Source organism: Argopecten irradians, chromosome 8 (assembly GCF_041381155.1).
Source record: "Argopecten irradians isolate NY chromosome 8, Ai_NY, whole genome shotgun sequence".
Lineage (NCBI taxonomy): Eukaryota > Metazoa > Mollusca > Bivalvia > Pectinida > Pectinidae > Argopecten > Argopecten irradians.
The window spans coordinates 4,746,919-4,767,907 of NC_091141.1; the positions used below are offsets into that span (position 1 = coordinate 4,746,919).

The 20,989-nt window shown below is 34.2% G+C and overlaps 1 protein-coding gene across 1 annotated transcript in view; it reads right to left on the reverse strand.

The window, feature by feature from the left end:
• Nucleotides 1-16,099, reverse strand: part of LOC138328907 (sodium- and chloride-dependent betaine transporter-like) — a 39,117-nt gene extending 23,018 nt beyond the window's left edge. Inside the window, exons 1-2 of the mRNA XM_069275623.1 lie at nucleotides 15,934-16,099; nucleotides 11,844-11,975 (exon numbers count right to left, since the gene is read on the reverse strand). Coding sequence (XP_069131724.1) covers nucleotides 11,844-11,975; nucleotides 15,934-16,099 — 298 coding nt within the window. The remainder of the gene's footprint in view (nucleotides 1-11,843; nucleotides 11,976-15,933) is intronic.
• Between the last annotated feature and the right edge of the window lie 4,890 nt (nucleotides 16,100-20,989).

Sequence of the window (20,989 nt, forward strand, 5' to 3'; positions counted from 1 at the left end):
ACAAAATTATATTGTGGAAGAAAAAAACCATCATGTTAGGACTGAATACTAATTTCAACAAAGAACAGCAAAGCATTACCAGTTTTATTATAATGACAACATAATGGTGATTTGGAAAACAAAAAATGTATTTAAATATCAAGACATTGATCATGATGATAATCTAATATTCAGACACATTAAAATTAATTTAAGCAGAACAGCAAACATTTTTGTTTTGGATTTGATCGGACACTGGAAACATTGATTACGATATTTGTAATAGAACAAGAGTGATGTAAAAAATATACAACGTGATTTGTATTGCAGAACTATTCGATATTATGTTGAATTAAAGATTATAGTATTGAATGAAAGAGGAGTAAGTAAGAGAATGATAGTATTAATGGGATTGTAATAAATTGAGAGAGAATGAGAGATATTTGTACACTGAAAGGTAATATCAGTGCGATAATATATAAGATGATTGTATAACAAAATTTTCACAAATAATAGATGACAGATGGGTAATAAGTGAATGATGACTACTTACAAGTTGTTTATATGTAAAACGTTTTATGTAATAAAAAAAAAAAGATTCTGTTCTATTGAAGACACTTGATGACTACGTACAAGTTGTTTATATGTAAAACGTTTTATGTAATAAAAAAAAAAGATTCTGTTCTATTGAAGACACTTGATGACTACGTACAAGTTGTTTATATGTAAATATTTTATGTAATAAAATTAAAAAAAAAAAGATTCTGTTCTATTGAAGACACTTGATGATTACGTACAAGTTGTTTATATGTAAAATGTTTTATGTAATAAAATTAAAAAAAAAATATTCTGATTTATTCTAGACACTTGATGACTACGTACAAGTTGTTTATATGTAAAATGTTTTATGAAATAAAATTTAAAAAAAAAAGATTCGGATCTATTGTAGGCACTTATACAGATAAATGTACATACATTAATTTTAATTGTTCATTAACTGGACAAATAACAGATGATTTCATATGTTCAATTGTATCAATCACAAATGTAGATTTTTTTTCATGTTCATACTCCCTCTCAAAATTTGAGCTAATACATGTATTATTAGGAGGTCCCTTGGCCTATACATTGGAAAGGTATGGTATGGAACAATTCAGATTGTCATCAGTGTCTACTTTTAAAAAGATGTTCAGTTTGTATATGTAGCATTTTTACAATTACTACAAAACATACTCGTGTATTTTCTGGAATACACATTGAAATAGTTCTGATATAGAAGTATCAGAGAGAATTGTGTCCTCTTCTCTCTTTCTCTGATATATAATAATTATGTCGTGGGTTTTTTTTCCTTTTCTCTCCACCTCTAATTGTGTACCTACTATTATCCTTAATATGTACTCATCATTTTGGAGGAAGATAAAGATAATAATAATACATACCACGAAAACCGAGAAACCATATGTCAAAATACTCAAATATGTAATTCATAACATGCCGAAATAAGTTTTCTATTGCCTCTACAAATTAGACAAGAGGCCAATGGGCCATAACGGTCATCTGACCATTACCACAATACAACATATTCTTTTAATGATTTTAGCCTATTTGACCCATTTGACCTTTACTGAAGATCAATGTTATCCATTTTAACAAACATGGTAGCCATTCATCAGCATGTCAAAGGTCCAATATCAGTTATCTAGGCCTCTTAGTTATTCACAAGAAGTCTTTTAAAGATTTTAGCCATTTTGACGCCTGTGATCTTGAATGAAGGTCAAGGTCATTCATTTGAACAAACTTGGAAGCTTTTCATCCCAGCATGTCAAAGGCCCAATATCAGGTCTCTAGGCCTCCTAGTTATCCTCAAGAAGTCGTTTTAAAATTTTAACCTATTTGACCCCTGTGACAATAAACAATCACAATAAATAACCACGCAACCAACTTACTTAATGTGACTACAGCCGTATTTTTTATCCAAGAAAAAAAATAATAACGGGACAAAATTCTTTATTGTAAAAAGGTTATTCATTTGAACAAACTTATCAGCCCTTCATCCCTGGATGCTGCAGGCCCAATATAAGGAACCTGGGCCTCCTAGTTATTCTCAAGAAGTCGTTTAAAGATTTTAACCGATTTGACCCCTGTGACCTTGACTGACAGTCAAGCTCAATAATTTGAACAAACTTGGCAGTCCTTCATCCCAGCATGTCAGGCCAATTATAAGGTCTCTAGGCCTCCTAGGTATTCTCAAGAAATCGTTTAAAGATTTTAACCGATTTGACCCCTGTGACCTTGACTGACAGTCAAGTTTATTAATTTGGACAAACTTGGTAGCGATTCACCAACGTATGCTGCTGGCCCAACGTGAGTATCCTGGGGTTTTTGGTTCTTGAGAAGAAGTCGTTTAAAGATTGATGCCTATTTCACCCATACGACCTTGAATGAAGGTCACGGTCATTCATTTGAACAAATTGTTAGATGTTCATCCCAGCATTCTGCAGGCCCAATAAGTGCATTCTAGATCTTTTGGTTCTTGAGAAGAAGTTGTTTAAGAATTTTAGCCTATTTGATCCCTGTGACCTTGAATGAAAGTCAAGGTCATTCATTTGAACAAACTTAGTAGTCCTTCAACCAAGCATGCTACATGACCAATATCAGTACCCTGGGCCTTCTGGTTCTAAGATGTCGTTTAAAGATTTTAGCCTTTTTGGCCCCTGTGACCTTGAATGAAGATCAAGGTTATTTATTTGAACAAACTTGATAGCCCTTTATTTAAGCATGTCACGGGCCCACTATCAGGTATCTAGGCCTCTCAGTTATTCAAAGGAAGTCGTTTAAAGGAATTTAAGCCTATTTGACCCATGTGACTTTAAATGAAGGTCAAGGTCATTCATATGAACAAACTTGGTACAAACCGGCATGTTATAGGCCAAATATCAGTACCCTGGGCCTTTTGGTTATTGGGTAGAAGTCGTTTGAATGAAAAGTTTACGCACGGCGTACGACGAGGGACAGTACATGATGACCTAATAATTTCGACGGAAATCGCTGCCCTGTACGACTTTAACGTCATCGGTACAAAACAAGCACATGTGCGATCAAAAACGGCATCAATTTTAGTTTATTTTTTCAAGCTATATAAATAAAGATAAATTTATTCACACAAAAATTTTGTTATTAGAATAGGAATTTTAAAACATCGTTTGATATATGAGACGAATAAAAAAAATGTATATTGGATTATATTTCGGTACAAAATCTGACACGTCATATTGATGTCGTGATTGACATTCCAGACATATGCATCTTTTTGAAAAAAAATGCAGTAACACTATATTAGACTTGCTCAATGCTACAATAACTATCTATTATTCGTCAGGTTACTAGTAAGTGTTAATGATAACTCGATCTTTGTTTGAAAGAGTAGCGTGACAGCACGTTTGTTTAAATTCCATCTAACAAAACAAAGGATCAGATATCAAGACTGCATGAGAAGATTAACATTACACAATTTTAAATCTCCTATTTCTCGTCAAAAAATGACTGAAGTAAAAATATTTTACATAGGTTACATAAGGAGCAAAACTTAGGTTCTGACTTAAGTCTGCTATTTTTATAGTGCTGTATCACTGAAGCATGCAGCCAAGGACACCAAGCAACACAACCCATCCGGTCACATTATATTACAACAACGGGCAAACCAGTCGTCCCACCTCCTGTATGTTGAGCGCTTAGCAGGAGCAGAAACTACCACTTTTATAGACTTTGGTGTGTCTCGGCCAGGGAACAGAACCCAGAGCCTTTCTCACAGGGGCGAACGCTCAACTCAAGGCCAAAAGTGTGGCGGTGCCAAGGGAGGCATTAGGAAAGAAAAAGTCAGTTAGGAAGAAGAGAAAAGATAAGATCCTAAATTTAGTCGCCTTTTACGATCATGCAATAGGTACAATTCTAACGCCCTACCTGAAGGGCAGTCTATCAAATGTTATACATGCCTTGCATCTCTTACAATGAATTCCACCATGGTGGAAACAGAGCGGGTTCGTGCGCAGCGGATAAAACTATAACTATATTATTGACTCGTTTTTACAAATATACAAACATTGAACTTATCTCCCTTCAATACGAAAGAGACATATAATGTAATATGCCCTAGCGTTTTGGTTCACCATAGTCGAGTGTACATTTCTGAATATCAATGATGGGTGTCTATGGTATTTATGTAGCTACATGTGCAGCAAGTGGTCTTAATACAGATGCAGTCTTCGTATAGATGTTATTTGACTTCATTATCAGTTCGATCCATACTATCATTTTAATGAAAAATACAATAACAGCCTCATGCATTGCAGAAAATAATTTCAAATGATTATTTTAATTATTTCAAAATACTATAATAAAATCCATATCGATGTATATGTAAATATATCGACCCCATTTCTCGTTATAGTCGAAGATAAACATGCGTATTAGCAGAAAATCCAATGTAGTGTTTGAAGTATATCTGACGGTGTGTCAATTTTTTTTAATGAATTAGCGTATATACGTGACTCTGCTGTTGTCGGACACCTTCATTAACTGTAGGTAAACGACCAATCAGAACGAGCGGGAAGGGCTTTCAACCAAAACCTCAAACAAACCGTTACTTTTACTTTGTTCACGGTTACTTTTAATGAACGTAACGATCAACGGACAATAGAAATGAAGGCAGTGCGTTTCGGCCGTGTTGCAATTCATTGCAGCACTAATGTGTTCAATATGAACATATTTAGGTCCTATTGCTTCGGGTCAGATGACCTATTGTCATTATGCACCGTCCGTCGTCGTGCGCCGTCCGCCGTGCGTAAACTATTCATTCAAACGACTTCTTCTTAAGAACCAGAAGACCCAGGGTACTGATATTTGGCCTTTAGCATGCTGGGATGAAGAGCTACCAAGTTTGTTCATATAAATGACCGTGACTTTCATTTAAGCTAACAGGGGTTAAATAGGCTAAAATCGTTTAAAAACATCTTGTGAATAACTAAGATGCCTATGTACTTGATATTGGGCCCATGACATGCTGGGATGAAGGACTATAATGTTTTTTCCAAGTGAATAACCTTGACTTTCATTTAAGGTCACAGGGGTCAAATAGGCTAAAATTATTTTAATAACTTCTTTTGAATAACTAAGAGGCCTAGATACCTGGTATTGGGCCCGTGACATGCTTTGATGAGGGGTTATCAAGTTTGTTCAAATGAATGACCTTGACCTTCATTAAAAGTCACAGGAAAAATATTAAAACAACTTCTTCTCAAGAACCGATAGGTCTAGGATGCTCATATTGGACCTGCAGAATGCTGGGATGAAGGGCTACCAAATTTGTTCAAATGAATGACTTTGGCCTTCATTTAAGGTCACTGGGTCTTAAATCTTTAAACAACGTCTTGAGAATAACTAGGTGGCCTACATATCTGATATTGGGCCTGTGACATGCTGGGATGAAGGGCTACCAGGTTTGTTCAAATAAACGACCTTGACCCCAATGTCACGGGGTCAAATTGGTCAAATTGGCTAAAAACGACTTCTTGTGTATAACTAAGAGGCCTAGATACCTGATACCTGTTATAGGGCCTGTGACATGCTGGAATGAAGGGCTAATCACTTTGTTCAAGTAAATGACCTTGATCTTCATTCAAGGTCACAGGGGTCAAAAAGACTACAATCTTTAAACGACTTTTTCTCAAGAACAAAAAGGCTCAGGGTACTCATATTGGCCCTGTGGCATTATCGGATAAGGGCTACTAAGTTTGATCGAATGAAAGACCTTGACCTCCATTCAAGGTCACGAGGTCAAATTGGCTAAAATCGTTTAATGACTTCTTGTGTATAACTAAGAGTCCTAGATACCTGATATATGGCCTGTGACATACTGGGATGAATAGTCAGATGACCGTTAAGGCCCTTGGGCCTCTAATTTTTTTTAGATATATGTATTTATACTTAGTTACTTAGAGTGCACCATACATTTCATTTGATGCTTGTACAAACAGGGACTGCCATTCAAATGATATACTTCAGCAATATGATTCTTGTTGGTTTTTACAAAAATGCTTTATTGAAAACTTACAGGCACGTCAGCTTCGACTGCATGAACAAGACTAAACACATAAGTACTGTGCAGTGTTTCTACAAACTTAACAAGACACAACACACAAAAGTACCACTGAATGGTATATACAATATGGCCAAGACATTGGGGTCTTCTGCCCTATACATGTCTTTTCCTCAGCTTTATAGACAGAACATTGTACACATGCATAATAAATCGAACCCTATGAAACATTGAAAAGTGTACATATGTAAATACATGCTTTGTTTTTCCTGTTTCCGTTTATACAGGTAAAATACATAATTTGTTTCCATATAAGTCCCTGCATGTTACAAACTTTTGCTCTGTCAACATTTATGTTGCTGGTATTGATACTTTTGTGTGGCGGTATAAGGAAAGGGTAACAGTAGGTAAATTGATAAATTAGTTGCCTTGGTAACTAACAAATCAATGCAGTATGCACACATGAAGAGTACTGCACTACAATTTTGGTTATATCCAATGGCATTTGTAAACCTATTCATCAAAACTTCATGATCTTCGAAACACATATGCTATCGGATTACAGGTAACTATGACAAAATATCGAAGGATTTCTATAGAATATTATACATGTAATGTGGAATATTGACATTTCAAAACTCATCTTAAATAGTAAGACCCGTTCATAAATATAGAATATTTAATGTTGCTAACAGTAAATGAGTCAAACAAAACGTTGTACAACATAATAAAAATATCTTTTCATTAGACTGGACCTCACATAAATGTTTCTGTAAGCTAAAACAAATTGTAAAGGCCCACTTTCAGTTGCCATTGTAACATTTAAGTGCCAAAAATCAATAATTTGTCCTCAACTTTGATCATGTTCTATTCAAAAGTCAATATGAAAGTTGAAAGGTAACCAAAATTTTCAAACAAAACATTTTGCTACAGCTAAAGAATGGGAAATACAGCGCTAAATCAAAACATTTTCAAAAACCATCGGTTATAAATATTTCTTGGAAACCATGGTAACAGCAAAAACTAAATTAAAAATGTAACATTCAATAGAACTTTCATCTCTTATTCGATGATATACTTGATTATTAAGTTGTTAAAAGAACATTTAAATCACTTTCACATGCTTAAGAGCTATACATGTAAGAAACTCTAACATTGTTGTGAAAGTCCCAATTTCCGGTTGCTATGGTAACGTCATTAACGCAAAAACATTAACATCTTATAGCATCTGAAAAGGGTGTGACATGAAGTTTCTAAATATATATGGGATGTTTACCAAAAAGGGTGAAAAATCACTGAAACAGAATATTGGAATTGCGTGAGTTCCATAAAACATTCTTGGGAGTTAAGGGGTTAAAGCGCTACTAGTTATAGAGTTCTGCATGGAATGTAACCAAATTTGACCAGGAACATCCTTGGGAAATTCCGTCAGAAAAGAAACAATAATCCTGTTTCCAGAACATTACTTGGCATTACAATAAACAGGCGAGCGATAAGGCCTTCTGGGCCTCTTGTAATCAGATTGTGAAGGATAGGCATATTCTACTCGAGAGTCACAAAACTAATAAAATTAGAGAGACTTACATACAGAGTGATTTACAACATTGTTCGATTCCGATGGTAGATTATTACTATCATTCACAGAAGGCGAACTCCACTCTATAAATACTGGATGTTGCGACCGCCAGCGAGAGATTAAAAAAAAACAGATAAGCGTGTTCTTATATTCAATGTGTGTGTTAATAATTCTAGGGACTTCATATATCGTGTTATATATCAAAATAGATTCAGCGATTATTTATTTAACTTTTGCAATCGGTACAATATATATACAATTATATATATATTGATAACTACTTCATATTTGTTTATAACCAACCATTAATGAACAACACTAGCATTCGCACCGACCTAATTTCTGCAATTCTAATTATTGACAAATGATAAATTATGTATGGAGAGACAACCTGATAATTTATGTGAAAAAAATTATTATTTAGAATGTCTACAATAATGCCTTTTATTCGGGGGTTACTGTATGGCTTGTAGCTGGTCATGACGGAATTGACTTTATGGTTCGTTGTGATTATACTGTCGATTACTATGCAATTTAAATCCAATTTAATTTGAAATCTTAATCACACGTATAACAAATACAAAATAACAACAAACAACGTTATTGATAATTATTGATGCAATATATGTCTCAAGGTACTACCATGTATTTTGCCATATTTTTATTATTTCAATCCTAGTTTGAATGCATTATAATGTCAGGGTGGTGGGTATAATTTGTTTGTTTGTTTGTTTGATTAATAAACGTCCTATTAACAGCTATGGCCATGTAAGGACGGCCTCCCATGTATGCTGTGTGTTGCGTGTATGTTCTGCGAGGTGCGTGTTTTGGAAGACGGCGGTATATTCATGTTGTGTCTTCTTGTATAGTGGAACTAGTGGAACTGTTGCCCTTTTTATAGTGCTATATCACAGAAGCATGCCGCCGAAGACACAAAGCAACACACCCAACCCGGTCACATTATATTGACAGCGGGCGAACCAGTCGTCCCACTCCCTGTATGCTGAGCGCTGGTGGTTATAGACAGTAAGTAAGATATGTTTTTTTTATAATGTCACTCATTTAAAACAAAATACATTACATATGTACATACAAAATCAATAAAAAATTCCAGCCTAAAAAGACAAGATACTAATTGAAAAGGGTACATTAAATAAGACAATATGTTATTTTCAATATTACCATGAGCATCAGTATTAATGTTAAATGGAACCCTCAATAGAATCTGGTTATCTATAATCCAATATTATCATAGGATCAACTTTTATAGTTCTACCGTATACTAAATTCATAAAATAATGCCATTCTGTGACTGAACATAATAATCACTGAAGATAAAGGTCAACAGTTACAATGTATCGTCGGTCCTCAAGTGATTAGCCTGGCACTGCATGTAGGGTGTTAGAATCGCCCTTGCTTCCCCTATTGCATAATAGTAAAAGGCGACTAAATTAAGGATATTTTCTTTTAATTTCTTCCTTACTAGCTTTCTTCTTCCAAATGTCTAATTCCGTGGGTTACTTGATACGATCTGCGTCGTTTTCCTGAAGAAAGTATATTAGGAAATGCCGACCAATCAGAATAAAGCTTTCATGGCGTTTTCGGAGAAACATAATCAAGGTGTACTTCGATGTTGAAACTTTCTTAAAAAAATGAAGCTATTTTGTTATAATAATATACCGTATTAATATAGAAGGTACATCTAAATGATTAGGGCTTTTTTTTCTGTAACATTTCAGTTTTCATTTTAATTGAAACACATTGATAAAAATGACAAAATAAAAATAATAATCTCGCGCATCGAAAACCCTGTCATGGTATCAAAGATAAAGGCCTAATCAATCGGAGGAAACATTCGTAATTATAAGTGAAAGATGATGTACGAGCTAATTATTCAAACAATTTGCGAGGCTATCGACCACAGAAAGTACTACAGGACCCGACTCGATCAATTCAGGTAATTATAGATGTCATGAATTTTTAAAGTATTGCTAGTAATTTTAAAGTGATTTGTGCAGATATATTTTTATCTGACAGTCATTCAAATGATCAGATTAATATGAACGATGCCTTATAAACAATATCAACAACACACTTACATGCATTGTAAAGTTTTATTTTCTAAGCTTATTGTATGTTTGGATGGAAATATACCTGCAGAAATCACTTTCAAAATTGTTAACAACACTTTAAAACGTAAAATGAAATTGTAGACGACCATAACATGGCTTGATGGCTGACCTTATGTACTCATTTCACTGTTAGGTGAAAACGTAGATGTAGATTTTTTTTGACTGAACTGATAAAACTGAATCGTCAGTATGAAACACATTAAAGCATAACGTTCACATATGTAATCATTGTATTATATGTCGATGCACCTATCATAAATTATTCATAAAAACTTAACATGAAATATTAAAAGGCTCATTTTTAAGCATTATGTGAGTATTTAAGGGGTATCAGATAGAAACTCATTTTTGTAAATTCTAACACTAATTGTTGTTGTTGTTTTAATTCAAATTTTCAGAAGAAATCGTAACCATATTAAGTCATTTACTAAAAACGGGCCTGGATTTATTTAGAAAATATACTTAATTAGTTCGTGTTATTTCAGAAAACGTATTTGATATCTTTACGAATTGTATTGCTTATACTGGAGGTATGAAAATAGTATGGGTATATTCTTCATATGTTAAGGGAAGTGATAGGGGGGAATATGATTTTTTTTTAAATCCTAAAAATTCATAAATTTAGACATTAGTATATATCTTAGAACCTAGAATGGATGGACTTTAACCTAGAATGGATGGACTTTAACCTAGAATGGATGGACAATAACCTAGAATGGATGGACTTTAACCTAGAATGGATGGACTATAACCTAGAATGGATGGACTTTAACCTAGAATGGATGGACTATAACCTAGAATGGATGGACTATAACCTAGAATGGATGGACTATAACCTAGAATGGATGGACTATAACCTAGAATGGATGGACTATAACCTAGAATGGATGGACTATAACCTAGAATGGATGGACTATAACCTAGAATGGATGGACTATAACCTAGAATGGATGGACTATAACCTAGAATGGATGGACTGGACTATAACCTAGAATGGATGGACGATAACCTAGAATGGATGGACTATAACCTAGAATGGATGGACTATAATCTAGAATGGATGGACTTTAACCTAGAATGGATGGACTTTAACCTAGAATGGATGGACTATAACCTAGAATGGATGGACTTTAACCTAGAATGGATGGACTATAACCTAGAATGGATGGACTATAACCTAGAATGGATGGACTATAACCTAGAATGGATGGACTATAACCTAGAATGGATGGACTATAACCTAGAATGGATGGACTATAACCTAGAATGGATGGACTATAACCTAGAATGGATGGACTATAACCTAGAATGGATGGACTATAACCCAGAATGGATGGACTATAACCTAGAATGGATGAACGATAACCTAGAACGGATGATCTATAACCTAGAATGGATGGACGATAACCTTGACCATATTGGTCAGTGAAACGTTGATGATTTACATCCCTTTTTATAATTTGTGGTCCGTGACAAAAGTATGAATAGCGAAAATATCAACAGTTATCTAGATGTACATAGATATGTCTGTTTAAATTCAATACAAAATATAAAAGCATATCCATTCAAGCTATGTTTAAATGTTATCGTTTGTCAAAATCATCTCCATAGTACCACAGTGTTATTTTGTCGAATCGAGAAACCGAATTTATATTTAACTTACACATAAAACTGTCTTAGATGCAGTTAATATCTCCTCTAAAGGAAAATTGCCCTTTTTTAACGCATTGTTTTTGCACGTTTTATTATGGTCAGCCATTTAGCGAATGCTTTTCATACAGGAAATATAAATAAATAAATTAACGAAGCAAATAGGACTATATATTATATTTTAAAAAGCGATACGAATTCGACACTAGGGCAGTTTGAAATTACTAAGCATATTTAAATTAATTTTTCTTCCTTGTGTATTTCGCATATGCATAGCGTGTTAGCACACTAACTCTACCATGGTGAAGTGTAAAAGGTGTGTATGACATTAAAGAACATTCATGACCATAGCTGTTAATAGGACGTTAATAAATCAAACAAACAAACAAACGAATATCAAATCAATCCTTACCTTTCATTATAGGGGCGATATCCCAGACGTCAAACATCCCACGTCCAGAGAACTGGGATACAGCTACTTCTAGGTAGTACGGGGGAACCGATATAATAGCAGCGCTGATGATGTAGGCTAGGATAAAAGTTCCTGAAACAAAAACATAACAAAGATCAAACAAGTTTAGTAATGAGGGACATCCTTATTACTATTTTCATACTCATGTGATGCGGAAGTCGTTAACAATATGTTTTTTATGTTGTTTTAAATAATCTTCACGAAAATCAGAAAACTGGGGTAAGGCTATAAATTTCATGTAATTAAATCAGCTGAGACGAAGTCATAGATGACATATTGCGCTCGCCTTTTGTACATCGTCTTTGTTCGTGAACAATTTACATCTTCGAATCCTCCAAAACTGCTGATATTTCGCAGAAACCTTCCATAGCTAAAGTTGAACTAAAGTTTCCGTAATATGATCCTAACCACCAGGGACTTGTGAGGCGGGGAACTTTAAATATCTTCTTATGTTTAGATAATAAGGGCGCAGCCCTTCGTGCCCTAAGGGCACAAAGTGCGCTTCGGGCACGAAGTGCAAAACACTTCTAGGTAACACATACATGAATATATGAGAAAAAACCACAATCTTTCAAATTCAATCCTACACACTGACAGCTTCAGTTTGCGGCCGCTATTTTCCCCCACCGTAAAAAATCCCATCAGCGTGAATGCGGTGCATTGAAGTCGGCTCATTATATATCAAGCAGTTCAAACGCTTTTATAATCCGATAAAAATAATCTTCATCAGGCAGAAGCTCAGTGCTTTCGTCTTTATTTGCAAGTGTTCAAGTGATAGACCACCTTCCAATATAATCAGCTGGCCAAAAACGGAATATCTGTTACGGAAATAAAATTTCTTCCTTCTCTGATGGGGGTTTCCTTCTCAAATGCGGGTTTGGAGACAAGGATAGAGTGTGAATATATGAATAAAAAATAAACAGAAAATTCAGCCCCGTTATTTCCATAAATTATACTTTTAACATTGCATAATTAATGATCACCGAAACATCTTGCTGCGCCCTTTAAGGCCTAGCCTTCAGTCATATTATAGAATCAAATACGCTTCATAGATGGAGGGGGCCTTTTATACTCCTTTTGGGTCAGTTATTTTCTCAGAAGAGTAGGTCAGTTTGTTTTATTACCAAACTATAATATTTAAAATATCCACACGTATTTACCTCTCCGTAGTTATAATTAGTGTGTATCGGTGAGTTGGGGAAGGGGTAATGATATTTAGCGACCATCTGGATTTTTCCATAGAATATCTTCCTTAATGATTTTTTTTAATTTTCTCAATGTCTGACATACAAATATATATACAGTATGTTCTGATCTATAACTAGGTTCGATACTGGACTTGTGAATACTAAATAGAAGTGATTCTGAAATCAAGGAAAATCTAATCTGGCCTGTTTTATTGGATTAACATTACACCATGTATCTTTTATTATCGGGGTGATGTTCTCTGTAAATATCAGCAAGACTATAATTTTCAATTAATTCTAAAATTGCTTCCATTGAATCAGCATTATTAATACATGTATTTTGATAATTATTATTGTAGTACATTTCAGAATTAAAAACTAAGTTAAAATCGCCACAAATTATTACGTTCTAAATATCAAAATATTTTATTACTTCTGAGACTAGGGCATAATAATTTGGATTATCTCGGTTAGAACCGTAAAGGGAAACAAGAGTAAACTTGGAACCCTCAATACCTAAATCAAGTGCATGAAAATGACCGTTTAAATTTTTTTTTTCCTTTGTGTACTTTGCATTCAAAATAATTATTTTAAAGAATTGATATGCCACGTGATTTTTAGGTATAGGAACTCAAGAAACATTCGTAACCCCACTCATTTCTAATAGTATTTTCCTGATCTGTTGTGAAATGAGTATCCTGTAAACAAAATATTCTATAATTTTGTCTCGTAAATAAGATAAGACATCTTTCCTTTTTGCCCTATCCCTGAGACCTTGACAATTTGCCGAAAGTATAATTATATTATTTATGTGAAATCTAAAGTTCGACTACATATTGTAGTAGTAGTAAGGACATAGATGAACGAAAGGAAATTTAAAGAGAAGGGGAAAGGAGGAAAGAGAGCTAGAAAACATGAAAAACATCAACAAATACAGTGTAGGTCAAACATTGTTCTTCTATACCAACACTTTTCATTGTTCTCTGAAAAGTGGGTAAATGGAGCGCACACCCGTGACCTACCCTCGGTCGGTGCAGTCGTGTGTGATACAGGTAAAACATGTAAAGTTTTATACCTGAGTGAGTTTCAAGGTAAGCTTGGATCGGTGGTAGTCATTCTTCTTGGCTTGTGATAGTTGTAATTACAAAACAAAACATTTCAATGGTAGTGGGTTGTAGTGGGTTTAGTTTTTAATTTAATCATTCTCATTTTCTTAAATAAAAACCGCCACACCCAATATTATGGTATATGGAGAATTCAGAAGATTTCCATTAAATATAAATATAAAAGTGCGTATGGTTAGCTACTAGGCCAAACTTGTACTATCAGACAATAATAAACAGAGTGACAAACTGTATTAGATATCCAGAAACTATAATAAACTATGATCGAATTGTATAAAAAAAGTATTTTTGAAAAATGTAACTTATTACATGTTTTTGAAAATTATGAATTTTCTACTGTACAATGGTTGAAAAGTACTGTTTTGCATACACTTTAAAAGGTATTCGTATATTATTGGAAAAGTGATGTTTTAACTCATTAAAAGGGAACAACTACAGAATTTATAAACACGACCTAACATTTGAAACGTACCTACTAGATCTCCCTCCACGACTAGCTAACATGTATAGTAAATCTCGAACATGTAATAGCAAATTACCAGTGGCATATGGTAGAAGGAACAACATCCTCAGAGAAAAAAGAACATGTAACCTCTGTAATCAGAACGCAGTGTAGATGAATTTCATTATTTATTCAATTGTAATGACCGTCAAATATAAAATAGCAGAAAAAATGTTATCTCGATACTATTATTAAAGACCCAGCGCTTTTAAATTCAATACCCTTTTTAATTTTGTTGTAGACGACGAATTAGTTTCACTTGTAGATTCATCAAACAGATATTCGGATCAATTCCATTTAAGTATTTCCCTTTTTTATCAAATGTCTATTTATACATGTATGACTTTACGTTTATGAGAATAAAATCATTGTCATTGTCATTCCATGATGGCATATGCACAGGTTCACGTGAACTTCACAGTAACGGGAAGAAGTGGTAACTTCAAGCGCTCAGCAATACGGGAGTTGGATGTATGTTGTGCGAGGTGTGTGTTAAGGGAGACTGCGGTATATTCATGTTGTGTCTTCTTGTATAGTGGAACTGTTGCCATTTTCATAGTGCTATAACACTGAAGCATGCCGCCGAAAACACCACGCAACACGCCCCACCCGGTCACATTATACTGACTACGGGCGAACCAGTCGATGATCGTGTCTTCACATGCTTTAACTGGTATCACATTGAATCTTTACAGAAGACATTCGACGACTTGAATGTCAATATTTTCCCAATTTGTTGAATAAAAGTCAACGAAAAACAATGATTGAAAAATGAAAATATAATTTAAAACACGTACTTATGCTCATATGTAAACAAAATACAAAGACAAATAAATTGATAATAAGTGGTTCACATTTGGATTTCATTACCAGTCACTTTTGTGATGTAGGCTTTAGGTACTGCCCCCTGGATGAGTCTACATAATGGTCTATAAAGTGGTAGTTTCTGCACCTGCCTAGCGTTCGCCCCTTGTCAGTATAATGCGACCGAGTTGGATGTGTTGCTTGGTGTCTTTGGCGGCATGCTTCAGTGAGTTATAAACATGCAAGAGTTCCACTTTACAAGAAGACACAACACGAATATACCGCAATATCCCAAAACACATCCATCACTTCATACACGCAACAAATCGCATACATAGGAATAAGGCACAACAAAGAAACAAGTACTTATGAATCTAATCAATTTGTAATGACAAAATACATCGCCTTGTTACCTCCTCCATGTCTCCAGATCATATACGGGAATCTCCAAAAGTCGGATGCCCCCGTGGAGTAACCAGCAAGAGACATTATGTATTCCATTTTGTTCTTCCACATTCCTTCTTTTCTTTTGTTTCCATCCCTACTGGAGCCATTATCATTATCACAATTATCACTCATTATGAATGATTTCACCTTTCTATAACAATGATAGTTTATAAAACAAAATAACAGGTAAATGTACACATAAGAATTAACGTGAACAGGTACCCGCACGTGTGTGTTAGCCTTCGACTATAAATGAGGACACGTTGTTTAGATTGTCTGAAGCCTACACACACGAATTGCTCGGTGTGGCTGAACGAGCGAGAATAAAAAAAACATAATGATCGTCACTGAAGCATGTTATTATTGTGCATGGTCCGAAAATACATATAAATTTCCAAATACCATGCATTGTGAAGAACTACAAAAGGACGTAAAGTAGTACCCCTGTTTAAAGTAGTAATGTTTTTTATGTCTCTATATCACTTCGTAAGTGTGTTTATACATATCTCAGGTGATAGAAAGTGTGTATGCATCATGGCTATCGTTTAATATTACAACAAATATTAATACTGTTGATTGTGGGATAGGATATAAACATTCCTGGTATATCCATAATATACACAGGAAAATCAAAGTTCTAACAAAGTTCACTTTCGCCTTTGGCGTTAGAAGAGTCTGTCTACATGGAAATTAATTTGGGTTTGTATACCATGGTTTTTTTTGTACGAGCCGCAGCATACTAATGAAATATGCATATATGGTCTCTTCAGCTGCTTAATGTTCAGCTACAATGAACTTGATCATTGGTAGAAATGTGTGGTCGTATAACTCGTAGTGTTAGGGAAAGACAAACCACAACGTTTTTTGTTTGTTTTAACGGACTTTCATCCTACCTTCTTTCTCTCCGTCCTTCCGTCCGTTAAAGAATTTTGATAAGTCAGGAAATTGCTTTAGATAAATGAAAAATCAAGTCAAATCCAAGGAATCGACTAGCTTTTAGTGCTATCGGTTGGTTTGTGTCATCGTGATTAACGGGTAGTATCGACTATAGCTTTATATTTTCAGTTTCAAAACATCCTTATTAAAAACATTTCAATCCAGCAAATCTCACTTTAGATTTGATAATTAATCCAATTTGATGATTATATCAAAATAATGTTCTGATCAGTCTGAATATAGCACGTAGATGACTTACGAATCCTTGTTTATTTTAGAGATTTAGATAGCATACTATCTAAATTTCTGGATTTTTAACAGTACAATTAACACTATCTTGTTACGAGTAAAATCACAAAATTAAGCATAAATGTATAATGAGATAGCGGGTTTTTTTTATATTATTTCAAACTAAAGTTACTAAAGTAATATTGGAGTAACGGTAATGAAGTTACTTAAATCGAAACTTTATCTATCACATTAATTTTATTAAGCAAAAATACATTAATTACTTTTCTGATATATGTTTCTCAAATACTGTACAAATGCAGATTTAAATTCACGATTTAAATAGTATAATATATAAACATTTATGATATAATTACAACAAGTAACCACATCAAGTGTTTGTTTGTTCCTACACTATAGGTGAAAAGTCTTTGATGTTTATTTGTATACTACTGGCATAACAAATGATGTATAACATTTTGTACATTTTTAAACATATACTAGGTGATATCTAAATAGGTATATTTAGTGTGGTAATACTGTAAACTTCATGTATGACTATAGATTCGAAATGGTGAAAATACCTTAAAATTATGGAAGATTGCTATATGCCACGGTTCCGTAATTACAGTACTTGTCTGGAATATTTTTCAAGCTAAACCTTTAATTGAAATAGTTTTTGAACCATTTTTGTTGCTGAATAAGTCAACTTGTATTAATGTTTTACATGCGTATGAAATGAGAGACGTAAAGGGCGATAACAGTTATCGTTTCTTCGGATCGAATATAAACACGACAACTTTTAGCTAGCAACCTGCTTAAAACCGCGATTTGAGTAATACAGAAATGATGCATCGATTGTGATGAAATTTTAAACTTAAGCAATTCCAGGCGTGATATGTCTACTGAAATTGCAGTTGGGAAAAATCGTTTAGTGGAGATATCTTGGGTCAAACAGGCAAAAATCGACAACAAGTCGGTCTTGGAAATCGATGGTATTTTGCAGGTTCCCAGAGAGCTCCCACGGCAGACAAGATTATTTCGGGACTTGGGCCGCCTTCCTTCAAAACTGTTCTGACCTATTAGATTGACGAGTTGACCATTCACAAATTGATCGTATTTATGAAAATTGTCTTGATTTTATGATATAATTACTCGAATTATAAAACTTTTTATATTTCTGGCAATGATAGTCAAATATTTGTTGGGGATTGCGTGTATTGGGGGAATGATTGTAGTGTTCGACCACACAAACAAATGCTGTACGACAAGCGCCACCTTAAATGTGATAGCGTCATCTGTATCGAGCCGGTTCGCTGAACTCATGCCCACTGTTCAAGTTATAATTGATAATACCATTTATTAATTGCGCTGAAGTTTATAATTCGAGGACTTGGAATGAATTTCACTGATAGTGTGTCGATTTCAGTTTGTGTAAAACAGAACATACATGGTTTCCATATAATTAATATGTAGCCAGAACAGGTTTGACTAGGATTATTCATGCTATTTAAGCTTGACAGACAAATTGATTGATTATCGATATAGATTTACATCTAGTTCGGTGACTTCAGTCGGTTAACAAGGCATATGTTGGAAATTTCGGAATCGAGTAAATGTATATTAATGAGTATGATATACTATGTACCATCAGAGACATAGATACTATATAAATATCTGGTACCAATAACAATATAACAGTGTGCATACATACCTAACACATCATGTGTGATACACTAGATCACACATACATATGAAATGTGTTCCATTTGTATCGCATATCGCACATACACTCGTGTAGAAAGTGTGCATGTGTCAATGAAGGTCATGTCGACTAATATTAATTACAAAACTACCACATGTAGCTGTCAGAATGTCTTATCATAATTTAGGACATAAATGAAGAGTATAAAGGAAATTCTGGTTAAATAAAGTATTAGTTTTATTTAACACAAAATTCATATTCATAATCTTTCAAATACTAGTTCTCTAGAGGGAGAATATATATAAACATTAAATAGTATAAATATCCCTTCCACAACTTTTCGGCCTCTTGGTCATCTTCAGGTACATAGAAACACACGAAAAACTAGGTGAAATTCATCTTGAACGTTTTGATATGATCCACACATGATGTTTGCGTTTATACATAAAATGGCTGACATGGCGTGGATGTTTAAATGGAATTTCTACAACTTGAATACTATACGGGGCATAACACCTCCAAGGTGATATTATGGGTGAACACAGTGTTGGCTTAATTAGGAACCGTGTACCACACAAGCGTAGATTTTGTTATTTTGGCTTGGTAATTGAGGTACCCATTACAGTCGAGACGACATTTAGAGCGGCATGTAATGTCTACCTAGCCCTGTTTTGGTATATTTCTCTGTTCATCTGGCTATATATTGGTCCATACTTGGCCATTTTTGTTCATCAAGCACTCATTGGAAAGATGAATTATTTCTCGTAAGATATGCGTCACTGATTTATAGAGCCCGTTTGTGAAATAATCATGAATTAAGAAATAGATCGGGGTTTTTTTCTACCGTAGAGTTCATACCCTTGATACTGTAATATTTATAATTAAATACTGTTGGTTAGATATTCGTGCTAGATCTATTGCATTTTGGGACCGATCGCTCAACAAGATGGCTAACAGGCCGCCATCTTAAATTTTGATAGTGGAAGTATGTTACCGCTATTCCATAAAAAACTGAAGGGATCTGTACCAATATTTCATATAATGATAGTTCCACTTGGACCCTAGTTGTGTATATTGCATTTTTGGGACCGATCAGTTTACACGAAGGCCAACAGGCCGCTATCTTGGACTTTTTAAGTTGAAGTTTGTTTGCGCAATATCTGGGAAAGTACCGATGAAAACTTTCTCCAATTTCATTTGTTGCAGATTTGGCGTTGAAAATTATACTTGCTGCCCCGGCCCTATTGCATGATCTTTAAAGGCGAGACAATTTAGGATATTATCTGTTCTCTTTCTAACTGTCTTTTTCCCTCTGGGATCTCTTGATTTAGAAAAGTTTTCAATTACATCCAGTGCAATTTAATATATCGCGGTGTGAAAATGTCTATTTTTGGTTGCGTCAATAGTAGAAACGTTTGTCCATTTTATAGGGATCTCTGATTGACACGTAACAAGCACACCTCATCCAGTCACATTATTCTGAAAAAGTCCAGTGTTAACATATATTACAGGTGACCCATAGCTGATGATACATCAAGTATTATCTCGAAACACAGTCAACGGGAACTCAATTAAAGGCAATATATAGCACAAATTGTGGTATATTCTTCATTGATTTAAATCTCACCAAACTCTGTTTGGGATAGAGAGTTCTAGTGTTTATTATTCGTTGTGCAGTTTCTATAGTAACCATGTACTCAAATACAGGTTGTAGAATATATGTTGATAACCATAACAAAAGAAGTATGTTATGCCAGCTAGATCTGAAATAAGTCATACTGATAAATTATCATATATATATACAGATATATTGTATTTTCTTTTTGAAATCGTTGATATAAAACAACTGCAAACGTAACACTCAATTATGATATTTTAATGATACAATGTGCAATTCAAAGCAATGTTCCTATAATTGGATTAGCACACATGTATATTCCATATTTTTTATTTCGCTTAGCTTATCTGATTGATCGGGTTTGATTGCTACGTCATGTTTTTTAGGGAATTACGTCATACTTAAAAGGAACGACACCAGTTTTGCTAATTAACGTAGTAATCAATATGTTATATCATTTTAAAAGAATAATTATGTAATATATAAAGTTAACAAATTAAATTCATCTGATATCACGGTAAACACGAAATTAAAT